Source organism: Lepisma saccharinum, chromosome 8 (assembly GCF_977018435.1).
Source record: "Lepisma saccharinum chromosome 8, izLepSacc3.1, whole genome shotgun sequence".
NCBI classification, from domain to species: domain Eukaryota; kingdom Metazoa; phylum Arthropoda; class Insecta; order Zygentoma; family Lepismatidae; genus Lepisma; species Lepisma saccharinum.
In genome coordinates, this window is record NC_139236.1 from 55,164,894 (window position 1) to 55,179,763 (window position 14,870).

The 14,870-nt window shown below is 38.4% G+C and overlaps 1 protein-coding gene and 1 non-coding gene across 2 annotated transcripts in view; one reads left to right on the forward strand and one right to left on the reverse strand.

The window, feature by feature from the left end:
- Vps13B (vacuolar protein sorting 13B) overlaps window positions 1-14,870 on the forward strand; it is a 136,110-nt gene that overhangs the window by 44,194 nt on the left and 77,046 nt on the right. Inside the window, exons 16-21 of the mRNA XM_083126671.1 lie at window positions 2,539-2,673; window positions 6,256-7,161; window positions 8,019-8,236; window positions 9,066-9,270; window positions 11,726-11,984; window positions 13,069-13,838. Coding sequence (XP_082982797.1) covers window positions 2,539-2,673; window positions 6,256-7,161; window positions 8,019-8,236; window positions 9,066-9,270; window positions 11,726-11,984; window positions 13,069-13,838 — 2,493 coding nt within the window. The remainder of the gene's footprint in view (window positions 1-2,538; window positions 2,674-6,255; window positions 7,162-8,018; window positions 8,237-9,065; window positions 9,271-11,725; window positions 11,985-13,068; window positions 13,839-14,870) is intronic.
- Window positions 7,733-7,804, reverse strand: TRNAT-GGU (transfer RNA threonine (anticodon GGU)). Its single transcript has one exon. It is a non-coding gene; the product is annotated as a tRNA-Thr (tRNA).

Below are 14,870 nucleotides of genomic sequence, written 5' to 3' on the forward strand. Positions count from 1 at the left end.
AACATCAAGAACATATATCTTAAAAATGGCAGAAATGAGGTATTCCCTAGAGAAAATTATAATTTAGACATGTCCAAGGATGATTTCCTTAAATTATATGAAGCATTTACAGCATACAAAAGGGTCACTACAGGCAATACTGACATGTTTTACACACCAGATGAATTCAAAGCACAGAGACCCATGTTTGTCATCAACACTTCAAAAAGAAAACAAGTTGTGGTTAATGACAGGACAAACATTAAAATTATCTGTGAATTCCACGATACACTCCCCGATTTCACCATATGTAGTGTTATTCTCATAGGTGAAAAATCATATGTTTATGATGTAAGAAATGAGAGAGTCACAGAGCAATTCTAGAAGATTTCTGCACAATGCATTGTCTTAGTACTAGATATGCAAGTTGGGCCTGGTGTCCAATTGAACTTAAACCAGAAGTGGACCGGAAGTAAATATGTATAGGGGTGGGTGGGTATGGGTGTGTGTGTGTGTTAATACGTTTGGCCTAGTTTTAGGTGTAGCCAAAAAAAATATCAAGAGGGGCATATTTTTGACAGGATTATGGACAACAATCTCATAGAAGTGCCTCTTATAAGTGTAGGCAAATCAATCTGAGGGGGGTCATACTTTCACGGGAAATACCCGAGGGCATTTTTACAAAAATCTTGGATTAGACAGGGTGCCACACTTGAGCAAAAAGCTCATATGGGCATGTTGAGCTAGTTTTAAGTGTAGTCAAATCTGCCTGAGGGGGGTTCATACTTTCTCGGGTTTATAATATATACTTTTATACTACTCAAGCATGTCTGTAGTGATTGAGGTTACAGCTGTTCGTATTTGTTTCAAATTGCTTATACCAACGTCTTATGTTCTTCGCAAGTGGAGCTTCAACATGGAACTTCGCACGGAAAGCACGCTGCACAGATATCACTGATTCACATTTCGCAAAGTTTAGAACACAGATCGGGGCTCGCCTATTCTATTCCTTTGCTACGCCAGCGCCGCCAACCTGGAAAATGGAGAACTAATGAACACCAACAAAATTTCAAACATTCAAGTCACAAATGAACACTGAATGAACACTGTTCACATATTCTACAAGAAGTTATAACAATTTAAAACTAGGACATTCTTTTTTGTACACACTGTATATTCTTTTTTGTACACACTGTACTATGTCTAATCCGTCTTTTCCTGGGGTATTTGTTAGGGATGGACTGATACGAAATTTTGGCCAATACCGATATACAATTTACCAATTTCAATAACCGATATTCTAACTAAAATATAAAAATTCGAAATGGTCCTTGAAGATTCTAAATGGTTCATTGACTTCCTTAATAAATGTGTTACCAGATGATTGCAAAAGAAGCAGCATATTTACACATTTACATTTAAAAAAAATAGGGCATGGATATTATATATATATATATATAAATCAAAGAAGGTAAAAGGAAACACTCACCGGACAGTAGAAAAATTCAAAATTTTCGCTAATTTCATAGCATCATCGGTGTGAGGAGAAATAGACGGAACCGGAAGTTGGGGCCCTGCAGAGTTGCCAGGTCCCCATCGAAGAAGAAGCGGTGCGTAGAACGAAAAAAAAAAACACTGTTTCGTCACCAGGCTCGTCGTAAACTGTGAGTGTGTAGGATGACTTGGGAGGGGGGGCGGGATGGTGGGTGAGGGTTGGGCATTAAGGCTCGTCGTAAACTGTGTGTGTAGGATGAGTTGGGAGGGGGGGCGGGAGGGTGGGTGAGGGTTGGGCATTACTGGGTGGCCTTGTTCAGGCCAGGTGGAGTGGTTGCACTCATGGCCGACATATAGGCCCTCTCCCATCTTTTGCGAACAGAGGTGTTGGCTGGTTGGGGTAGGAGATGGATGATCGCTACCCGGAAGCAGTCGTTGAAACTGATGTTGTGGTGGTTGGTGTGGACGGCGACAGTGAAGTCCAGGTTGTGGGTGGAGGAGCGGTGGTTATTGATGCGGAGGTTGAGGGCCGTTGATGTTTCCCCCAGGTGTGTGTGTGTGTATATATATATATATATATATATATATATATATATATATATATATATATATATATACATAAAAATACAACAAAGTGGCAGAATCTTGCACTAAATTATAAGGTATTTATAGATTTTATAGATATGTCAGATCAGTAAAATTATCAGTAATTTTACCGATAAACCAATGCACTGATATATCTATATCGGCCAATACTGATAGAATACCTATTAATCTGTCACATCCCTAGTATTTATTCTGTCCAAATTTTTCTGGTATGCTGGGCTTGTAGAGGTGGAATCTCACCAGCTGAGATGCACTCACCACTACCAAGGGCCATACACTCACTGAGTCTGTGAAACCAAGTGGAAATTTCTTATTGGTTCAGTTCTACATCTAGCAAATACATTGACATCAAAATCGGCTTGGCTCTAATCTTAAGTTTTGATACTTGCAGATTTCTATCTTGCATAAGTTTTTTAGTTGAGCAAGTGTACCATAATTTCTACACATTTTTGTTTCCAGATAGTATCACAATTACCACCACCAAAGCCAAACTGCTTGTCATTTACCATGTAGTGAAGTCTGTTCTTGAAGCTAGACCATATGTAGAGAATGTTACTGACTCCAGTTTGCTACAAGATGCTGCTGTTGGTACAGGTAAATCGGAATTTTTAATCTTAACACCTCAACTATTATTTCAATTTGATATTCTGAAGCATCTGAAGATATTTGAATTTGCTCTATTTTCCACTGTATACAAGTGGGAGAAAATAAAATAAAATGCTCTTTTATTATTAACAGTGTAGTTATTGGAATGCTATTGAAAATTGTTGTTCAGGCTGGAATCAAAGCTGGATCAATTTTTATTCCGGCACTTTACCAACTGAGTTACAAACCCATCATGTTGCTTGCTGCCACTTCCATAATTGTTTTATTTTAACCTAGAACTTCTTCTGATGTTCCTCTTTACTGCTTTTTATATTAAACTTTCATGATAGTCTCTTTCCAGGGTGACTAGCGACCGGAAAAATCGGTTAAAACCGGGAATTGTCGGGGAATTGTAAAAAATCTGGAAAAGTCAGTGAATTTAACGAGAATTCAGGGAATTTTAATTTCTGCATGAATTAAGATTTTTAAATTATTTCAAACTTATCAAAAGTCGTGTGAATTCTTGAGTAACAGTAATTTATCAAGATACTATTTGTGGTGAATCGGGACTTGTTTATCCCATTTCGCCACATTCTTCGGCCCACCCTGTATAAGAGGAATTAGACCCGATGCGTGGGATGTTAGTTCCCTGAGAAACTTCGTTTGTTTCCCAAGAAACTCGCATAGGGGCGACAAGACTGCCACCTAGCGAGCTTCTCGGGGCAGACGTTTTTCCTTGTTGGGCGAGCCAGTGTTCTCTCCCAGCTGACCTCGATAACATCAACACCAGCAACGGTGCTCCACGACGTTATAGCCGCCTGAGTCAATGCGGACGTGACTCAGCCCTTTATCTTCCCGTTCACCTGGTACATCGACTAGAACGTGGAACCTTGCGGACATGGAGTTAAGTATTTTTACTAAAAGGGTTTAGTTTATCGCGTTACTTTAATTGATAAATTTTGAATCTTTCACCTCCCTTTTCCCCCTTTTTTACTTAAAAGTTTAGAAAACATCGTGACTTCACTTGCAAATAATTTCCTATCGCCGGGGTCTAATTCCTGCAAAATATATAAGTAGTTAAAAGAAGGAATGATTATGGACATAGTTTTTGTAAGCATAAGTGTGGTAAGAGATAGTAAAAAAAAAGTAAATAAAATGAATGGTCGACGTTGATCGTCATTGTAAATATTTTTGTGAAAATCTGTCAAGGGGGGTAATTGCTAACAGTTTCTTGTGTGAAGTGACTTATTTATAGAGAACACGTTGTTACTATTGTTGTTGTAAGTAATAAAAAAAACTGCACTTATTAAGAAATAAAAAAGCATATTGAGAAAATACCCAATCTTACTGTTCACGTAATTAAGCAGAGTGCTGGGTGCCGTTTAGGATAAGTTCACCCTTTCCCCGTATAATTTCTTGGGTAGCAGATATATATATATATATTTTTTTGGAAGGGCCCAAAAAAAGCAGTTGCATGTTTTCAGTCATATACACGTTAGTTCGTCGGGAGTGGGACTAGACGAGCCCGCTACAAAACACCGGACCAGCTGGCGGTATATGCGAGAAGAATTGGAGCGACGCACTATTTAATACCTTAAAAAAAAAGCAACTGGGATTTAGTAGTTTGACTTGTGCCCATTTTGATTGTCTGATCCTTGGTTTTCTCCCTACAGCACGCGAGCCACCCGTGATAGAGAAACTAAATATATATATTCATATGTATTTTTACAGGGAGATATCCAAGGAAACGCACGTACTTCCAAAATAATAAAAAAATGGGTTGTGACGGATTGTCAAGAACAACATCGAATTTGAACAAGACGTCACATATTTCAATAAATTTTTCAGTGAGTCTTTTAAGTTTGCTTGCAGAGTTACCTTGTGCTTCTTTCTTCCACCACAGACACCAGCGCATGCCAATGTTTTCGGCCAATCACATTCTGGTGTCGGAACAGTTTTGAGACGTATTACCATTCACAAGACGACAGAAGGGTGAAATTATGCTACAGAACGTGTTACGTGTTCTCGATGTGTTAAAATGACGTAGAAAAAATCAGTTTTTCAAGTCAACTGGCTGCAGGAGCCTTGTTTTTCATCATGGCTAGAAAAAGTGCCAAATGATTTACATTCGGCCAAGTGTAAATTGTGCTGCAAGATTTTTACTTTAAGCAATGTGGGTTATCGTGCTTTGTCGAGCCATATGGAAAGCGTTAAGCACAAAATAATGTCGACGAGTCAAAGTATAAGTGCCTCGATTAAAGTTTTTGTGAGTGGAAGTGCGAGAACTGAACAGGAAAATATTCCCTGTCCAAGTGAAGAACTCAGTTCATCAAAAAGGATGCGACTTTTAAACCTGCTTCATCCAGTTCCTTTTCTGAGAGTGAAAATACACAAAGTTTCAATAATGTGCTACAACCTCGGGGACTAAAGGCATTCCTGTTGAATGACAGTGTAACTAAAGCTGAAATATTGTGGTGCATTCAGACCGCAATAACACACTTCTCTGCAAACTGCAGGACAAAATGTAAATTTGTTCAGTGTCACGTCACATCATGTTTCCCGATAGTGATATCGTGAAAAAAAATGCGAAAGATAAGATTGGTTATACCATTGCTTTTGGTATTGTGCCTTTTTTCAAAAAGGATCTACTTGAGAAACTTTCGAAGTGTGAATCGTTGGTCATTGGATTTGATGAATCCCTGACCAAAGTAGTCCATCGGCTACAAATGGATGTGAATGTTAGGTTCTGGGACAACGATTGTGGGGAAGTAAAGACACGATATTTGACGTCAGTGTTCCTGGGTCGTTCAAGGTCAAGTGGCATGTTAGAGGCATTTCAGAAGGCAATAAAAAATATTAAGCGCAATAAAATTTTGCAGATTTCAATGGATGGGTCGAATGTGAATTTTAAATTTCTTCGGGAACTGAAGGAGGCACTGAAAACTGAACCTGGTGGCAAAGACCTCTTGGATTTTGGAAGTTGTGGTTTACACACCTTGTAAGTACTAATTCACATTATTATAGTAGGGAAGGAGGCTGAGGTCCTTGCTGAAGAAATTCAGAAACTTAAGAAGTGAGAAAGGTGCTGCTGTGCTATGTGTACATAATGTAAATATATTTAGACAGACTGCTTATTTGTAAATAGTGAAGAATTGTGTATTGATGATAGCCTAGAGTGAATGAGTGCATCTATGTAATCCCTGAACTTTGATAATTGCAGCTTAAGGTAAGCATTATTTTAGCTAATCACATGTGAATACATTCATCTTCCAGGGTAGTCAGGGAATTTTACTCAGGGCTTTTGCTAGACACCCTGCTTTCTCTTTTTTGTTAAACAAAATCATTCTTTTTTGGGAGCAGTGCTGTTTGCTGTGCATGTGATTGAAAAATGTTTCTCTCTTAGCATGATGCATATACCTCTTAACAGGGCAGTGTTCCCAGCTTCGAATTCCAGCCTGGTCATCATTGTTCTTTTGAATGTCCCTCTATCAATCATTCTCATCGTCGTGATTAGCCAAAAGTATCAGAAAAGCTTCACAGAAAAAAAAACAATCTAAACAGGGACTAATATAATTTGTTTATATATTTCAGATTTGCCATACTTGGAACTTTGCCTGGAAGGACTGTCATGGAAATACATTACAACAAGATTAACAGTATCACAGAGAACTGAGTTGAAATGCGTCAGAGCCTTTGTGCTTAAATCCAAGAGTGGCAATGCAGGGTTACAACAAGTGCTTGTGCTATCTGGGCCTGAGACTGCAAACAATGAGAATGCAGGAGAAAGGAGCACAGTTAATGCTGAGGAGGAGAATCTTTTCCAGGGAACTGTGCAGTATCCCATTTCCGCAGCCAATCAATGCTGTGAAAGTGTAGTAATATTTAAATTGAAGGAAATTCATGTCTGCATGGACCCTATACTTTGCGAATGGATGATGTATTCGCGGAGAAACAAGAGGCAACGTCCTCACACATTTTCAAGAATAAACGTTAAAGTTCAGATGCATTCTGACAGTGCATCCACTGTGAGAAAATACCGGAAGATGTCAGAGGTAGGCAGTGAACCGAAGCAATATACCTCCCAGTCAGCACCACAGGAATCGATCCACAGCTCTGAGAAGGACAAAGATAACTTTCACGTGAACGAGAGCACAAATAGAGCTGCCTCGAATCCATCACAGGAAGAAGCCAGAACTGCTGAAAATATGATTTCGTGGAAGGAAAGGTTCTTCCCTTGGTTTCCCACTTGGCATAGTCTAGTGGTCTTCGGAGAATTTGAAGGCTGCGTCGTTTATTTTCCAACCATCAGCCTAACATCAATAGATGCAGGGAATATTGAAGAAACTGTAAAGAAGTCTTTGGCTGTGTCTGAGGATCTTGAAATCATTGTCCTGAGGCTTCCGAGTGTGGATGTGAAGAGTGCTGGCTTGCGTCATAGCTTACATCAATATTCTGCATCCCTGCCTGTGAAACTTCAAAAGGGTTTATGGGAATACAGTAAGTAATGTTTCTTTAGTCCTTTTAATTTTGTTATTTTCCACCCTTTCAGATGATCCTATTAGCGGGGAACAGTGAATACCATAACAGTTATGTCCAATAGAAATGTTAGGCTCAAAGATCAAAAATGTTCAATTAGTGGAAAAAACAACCAGAAGTTAACTTTAGAGAAACAGCCACAACATGAAATTTCTTATCCTGGCTGCTTTTACAGAACCTCAACACATTCTAGCATATTGAAAGATGTAAAATAATAACAAAATTGCAGAATTTTCAACTAAATTGCAGACTCTCTAGATATATTGAATTGATAATATTATCACTAATTTTGCAGATAAATCAATACATTGGCTGATACCAATAGAATACCGATTAATCTGTCCCAGCCTTATTATTTAGTGTTCCTAGTTAATATCCTTATTGGCTAGTATTGTACATTTCATGCATATTTGATTTGTTGATATAAAGTGCTATATTGTGCATGTTGGGTTATTTTTACTTCTTCCAGCTTCTTTCTAGAGAGAAATGTATATGTTAAATGTCGTACATAGAAATTTTCAGCGAAAAATGCAGGCTCGACCAGGACTCGAACCCAGGTCTCTGGCATACCGTGCCATTGCTCTAACCACTGAGCTACCGAGCCAGTCTGGCCTCGCTTGATTTTTCGCTAACGCTGTTTTACCTGCCCTGCATTAATTTTGTTGATGATTTCTTTAATTCTTTATAATAGTCTTTCTAACCATGTTATTATTTAAGAAATACAAATAATGATTGTATTTGTACTATTGCTTCTTTTGTTTACACAATTGTGTATATTCTTGCCTCGTCTCATGCTATTTAAAATTTTCTTGTTACAGAAAAGATCAATTTCCCATGGACAATCGCAGTTTCAAATTTTGAAATTCAAACTTTACATGGAGCATTCAAGTTGCAGCTGGTGAAACCAGTGGATTTCAGTTGTACTGTTGGAGTGACAACCAGCTACATCAGTGAGAAGGAAGACATTCTGAATGCCTTTGGACTATGCATTCATCTTGATACAAAATACATACTTGTTGCTATTTCAGAAGCACAGGCAAGTTATAGTTATCCATAAATTGGATGAGCCAGAGAGAATTTTAGAAACATTGCTATGCACTAAATAATGTCTTTCACTTGTTGCTGGAAAATTCCTTTTTTAACTGATACTAATGCCACAGTAATTGTAATAGAAAATATCGGTTTAAATTTAATCACTGATACTTGTCTTGTTCATACTCTCTAAATTCAGGCTAAATGTCCAGAAGAAAAGTTTATTTTTTTAAGTGAAAAATAAACTTTGTCCATTAGTAATATGTATAGTTACTAATTTAAGGTGAATAAAATATTAAGATTGGTACAAAAACTGAGCATATTTCACGATCAAAAGTGGCATATAAAGTGGCATTTCAGTGTTAAAATGGTGCATAAAATCCTAAATTTGATTTAAAAACTATACTTGTTTCACAAAATTAACATTTCACTTCTAATAGCACATTTATATAGTAATCAGAGTATTAAGTTTATTCTTGTGTAAGGGAGTCAATTTTTTCCTTCTCAAATATTTACAGCATGTTTAATCAATTTTCCATAAATTGCATAACTCTCAAGATAATTCAGGTGCAGATGGTGTCGCGTCTGAAAATAAACTCCAAATTTCATGTTTGAGAGTCTATTTCGCATTTTAAATTTCATTTCACATCATTTCGTGAGAAAACATGGTAGCAAAATGCACATCACCCTTTTCAAAAACAAAAAATTAACATTACAATGTGTTATTTCACATTTCATGTTTTCGTCAAAAACGAAATATGCATCCCCTAGTGATATAGCCTGAACTGCCACATCTATCTCTACATGTTGTTTAAACTGTTGTTACATTGCAGGTGAAGGTGGCAGTTCATGTACTGACACAGCTTCTGGATCTGTGGAAGTCATCAGTGCCAAAACCAGATGAACTCCTGTCTGAAATGCCCCCTCCTCTGTCACCTACAAGAGTCACACCAACAGGTTTCCCACAGCCTAGCATTTGTTCAGTCAGTGAGCCAACAACTCCTTTGGTCACTGCAGAGCCTGAAGAAGGGGAGCAAGGTATTGGCTTGTTAACATGGTCTACATTCTCTGGGGTATGAACTGTATGAAATGTTTAATTTGTAGCAAAATCAGCAAAGGAACGGGGTTAATTTCTTGCTTGAAAGTATGATTTTCACTGATCTTGGCATACTTGGCAGTGACGTTATTAATATAGTATTTCTTTTCATACTATGGGAATGAGGGATGTGGTAATGTGTTGCTTGGTGCATTTCTGTTGTTTTTTCCTAAATCCTAGCGGCAATTTAGGAAAAAACAGCAGAAATGACGAATAACAACATAACGAATTCCAACGAGGATGGTGGCAGGGGCTACCGAAATTAATAGAAAATAATGTAAAACAGCTTCGCGGAAAACATGAGTACGAGGGTCACTATTTATATTTTGAGCCTAACAATGAAAAAACAGGAATTTGGCATTGAAAACTGCTTTATTGTTTTTCGAAGTATTCTCCTTTATGGTCAATACACTTTTTCATTCGTTCGAACCATTTGTCAAAGCAGTTTTTCCAATCTTCTTGAGACACCTCCATAATATGGTTTTTGAACGCATCAACGGCATCTTCCGCCGACGAAAATCGTTGTCCACGCAATTTATTCTTGACATTCCTGAATAAGAAGAAGTCATTGGGTGCCAAATCAGGACTGTACGGCAGATGACCCATCAATTCAATTTTTTGACTGTTCATAAAGTCGGTTGTTAGACGAGATGTGTGACAGCTGGCATTGTCTTGATGAAGAATGATCCGACGGAGTTTGTTTGTTTTCCGTATTTGACCGAAGACGTCTGGCAAACAAATTGTTGTGTACCATTCAGAGTTGACCATTCTACGTTCCTCTAAAGGCACAGTTGCCACATGACCAGTTTTCCCGAAAAAACAGGCGACCATTTGTTTCGATGTGCTTTGAGCGTGAACAACTTTTGTTTGATTGGGTTCATCTTGAAACACCCATACAGTCGACTGCTGTTTACGTTCTGGCTCATATGCATATATCCATGATTCGTCACCTGTTACAATCTTATATACGTCTTTTGAAGCACCACGATTGTATTTATTGAGCATTTGTTTGCACCAATTGATGCGAGCGGCAAAGGATGGGGCTTCATCGCCAAATGTGGAAGTAAGTTGATCGATGCACTCTTGTCTTGATAATCCACGTCGAAAATCGTAAAAAATCATCGCACGAAAATGTTCACGAGTTAATTCCATTTTATTGTTGTCGCGCAATCTCCAAGGCAACATAAACAACACAAATGAAGCTATTGACAAAACATTTGAAGTATGTTATGGTCAATAATGCCAGACGATTCCGTGCAAACGTCAAATCGCGCTAACTTCAATCAGTGTTGCCTAGGCTCAAAATATAAATAGTGACCCTCGTACCTTAATTATAGTATTTCTGTAAATAACAAGCCATTATTTTCTTGATATATATGAGGGCAAATCAAAAAGTCTTTGCCCCTATTTTTTTTCAGCCGAAATATTAGTGGGATTGAGAAACCAAGATATACATTCAATGCAATAGGTGTTTCTTGGAACGGCCCAGCGTTAACTCTTGGCTGCTCCACGGCATGGCGCTGCTGTCAGTTTGCAAGGATGGCTGTAGTACTCAACATGTCCATATTGCATGAGCAGAAAAGAGTTATTCGGTTTCTATGGGACAAGGGACAAACGCCCATCGAGATCCATAGGGAAATGCAGCCGATGTATGGAAACAAGTGTCTCGCTTTGAGAAGTGTGCAGTGATGGTGTGAGTTTGAAAATGGCTGAGAAGACCTTCATAAATGAGCGGTCAGGGTATCCTCACTCACAATGGAAAACATTGCTCACGGTCTTCTGGGATTGCCGAGGACCACTCCTGATGGATATCATGCCACGAGATGACACCACCAACGCTGACAGCTATTGTGGCACACTTTCACGTCTGCAAGCTGCCATCACGAAAAAGCACCAAGGGATTCTCGATGTGGACAATGTGGTTATCATCCACGATAACGCCAGGCCTCATGTGGCAAACAGGACCATCGACACACTTCAGTAATTCGAATGGGAGCTTCTTAGAATGCACCGTATAATCCAGACCTTGCCATCAGTGATTTCCACATGTTCGGTCCACTGAAGAAGTTCCTGGCAGGACAAAGGTTCATTTGCGATGATGAAGCGAAGACCGCTGTCCGGCGGTTGTTCCAAGATCAACTGGCCGAATTCTACATCAGCAGCATCTACAAACTAGTGGTACGATGGGACAAATGCCTGAAGCGATGTGGTGACTATGTGGAAAAAAAGTGCAAGGTACATACAACAATTCCTATATTTTGATTTATCTGCATGTTTATTTTTTTGGCTTAAAAAGAATATGAGCAAAGACTTTTCGATTTGTCCTCATATGTAATGGCTTAAAACAAAATTTAAATTTTAAAAGAAATTAAATATTTCTTCTGCACATTTTCATAGGTACAACTGCACAGCCCTCTGACAAAGACATCAGAGTGACAACATGGTTGCAATGGACCCTGGCCCGCTCAACATTTATAATCTACTCCAAGAAACTAGGAAACAAAGATGATACACCTGTGGTCAATAGATACATTTCAAAGCCTGACCTGAAATTGGTTTTTGACATGGAGGATATAACAACATCTGTGGATGTGCAGAATGTGTACATTAAAGTCAAATCCAAAGTCACGTCTTCCAGCATTCAGCATTACAGGCGGTAAGTTTTTACAAGAATCATCATAAATATGTACAAAAAATGCACATTTTGTGCAATAAGAAATTAGTGAATTAATAAGAAATCCTCAGTAATATCAAATTGAGTGTGAAGCATATGCATAACTTTTTCATTATAGAAAACACTCATTTCAACAACAATATGGTTAAGTGGGAATGCAAAAGGTAAATTACTTCAAAACATGAAGGCTTGCAGTATTAAAAGTACTCTTTGTCTGGTACAAAATACTATGTACCACAACTTACTTCTTATAGCTAATTTAGTTGTGTTTTCCAGATTGAGCATACTGTTTGTACTTTCTACTCCACTCCGTCCAAGAAAATGTAACTTATTGTTTCATTAAATACAGTACTTTAACCCTAGAAAGCTAACGCTTCATCTGGCAGACTACGCATCTGGGGCAGTTTTCTTGTTTCACCCCTTCCACTAAATTCTTCCGCTCCCCGTTCAGTCTACCTTCATTTGGATCAGAGAGATCGATAGGGAAGTATTGGTGTCCTTTTACAAGCATTCCTTTAGTGTGTTTTTAACGATGTTTAATTTGGCGTCGTCTGGTGGACGAAACGTTAGTGTCTACGTACATCAAAACTTCCACAGCAACTTCGTAAGATTTTGCTATCATCCTGAATGTGAAAATGCCAAAAACTAATGTAGATGCTCAACAACAACAACAAGGACTGAATATTTGTGCATTCTGTTCCTCAAGCAGGATTAGGATGACCAGATTCTCCTAATGCCGTTGCTCCAAAGCCATGTGTGTGGTGAACACCAGTCAAAGTGTTGTTTTGAGTGCACACGAGACTTGTAAAAATGTAATTTTACATTCCTGCCATGCTATTCGTGTATTTTGGAAGTATATGCTGTCTTTTGTAGTAAATAAAATAGTTTTTTGCAAAATTTAGGCTGTGTTTTAATTCTGCAGAAATCAGTAGTCCACCAAACGTATGGTTACCTTTAACGTTTCGCACAGGACACGTTAGCTTTCTAGGGTTAAATATGTAATATTAAGAAATTACTTGTAGGATATTTGGCTTACAGTACTTGTACATTTTCTTGCATGTGATAGATTTCATCAAGATCCTGCATGGAAACCTGGATTGCATTACGGAATGGTAATGAGATTTAATGATGATGCATCAAGCGACATACACCCTGTGCCTTCTGACAGTCACCATCATTCCCTCCACTCGTGGTCACCTACAAGCCAACCAAGCAATGGCTTTGTCTCTGTGACATACACTCGTGCACTGTGCAAAAATGTTCACCAGAAATGGTCCCAACTCATGAGGAAAAACTTGCACGAAGGACAAAACCAAAACCAGCCAGTTGACGTGGAAGAACAAGCTCGTTATATCAGTGAAGTAGTACTCAAGATACAACCAGTTGATTTTCTCATTTCCGCCGAGCCATTAAAACATTTTCTGCACGTCTTTGAACCTCTGTTGCGCCTTAAGCTTTCACCAAATTTAATGGGCTATGGACTGCAAGATTCAACAGAACAAACATTAAGGGGAATAAACCTAAATAGTAATACACTGCCATTGTTATACATCGAAACCAAAGACATCAGGCTCTTTATTCCATCAATAATCATTAATGAGCAGGTTGACGCTTCACCCAGAGAGGAGAAGGGGAGGTCTGTGGTTCATGATGTTTGCATAATTCAAGTGGAATCAATCCGCCTTACTCCACAAGTAACCAACCCTCTTGGACGGATATTTGTGCGTGCAGACATATACCAGATGGCAGAACAAGCCAGAATTCTTGGAGTGCCGGGTTCAGAAGTTGAAGATCGGCAATATCAATTGGATGTTAACAAGTTGAGTGTCAATACAAGTAAGTTAAATTATTATTATGTGCACTAAGATTTTTGTTATCCATGAAAATATAGTTGCATCTGGCAACACTAGGTTTTCTAGTAATCATCATAATAAAGCAGATGCAGTCTCATCTGACACAATTTGCAAGGGTTGCCTAGATCACGCAGGTTTGATTCAGAATTCCAGGTATTTTTTTCTTTCTTTCAAAATTGTGTTAGCCTCTGCTGTATAGTTAGGCAGCACGCATTATGCCAAACATTGAAGTGAGTATTTTATGATCTAGGTGTTCCATATTTATTGCAGGTAACTGTGCATGTGTACATGCTGTCTTCACCCACTGGCAATTCCTGAGTTACCAGCATTTTCAGCCTGGATTTTATACCCATAATATGTACCCAGTTAGCCACACATCACATTTCCACATGGCACTAACCTAGGATAATGTAGATATAACATTGTGAAAATACCGTACAGAGGTGTGGGACATTTCTTACAATTTTCATGTTATTAATGATTAGAGTTGGGGTTACTCTGGTTTGAAAACACTTCATTGAGACATTAGGAAAATGGATGATCTGGTGCTTGTTTGCAAAATAAGGATTCTTGTGGCAGGTGCTCAGGATTATTGATTTCAGAAGATTACAATAAACAATATGTTTTAGCAATGCACAAGGAGTTTACAAATATGTGTAATATAAGATTTTTGTTATCCATGAAAATATAGTTGCATCTGGCAACACTAGGTTTTCTAGTAATCATCATAATAAAGCAGATGCAGTCTCATCTGACACAATTTGCAAGGGTTGCCTAGATCACGCAGGTTTGATTCAGAATTCCAGGTATTTTTTTCTTTCTTTCAAAATTGTGTTAGCCTCTGCTGTATAGTTAGGCAGCACGCATTATGCCAAACATTGAAGTGAGTATTTTATGATCTAGGTGTTCCATATTTATTGCAGGTAACTGTGCATGTGTACATGCTGTCTTCACCCACTGGCAATTCCTGAGTTACCAGCATTTTCAGCCTGGATTTTATACCCATAATATGTAC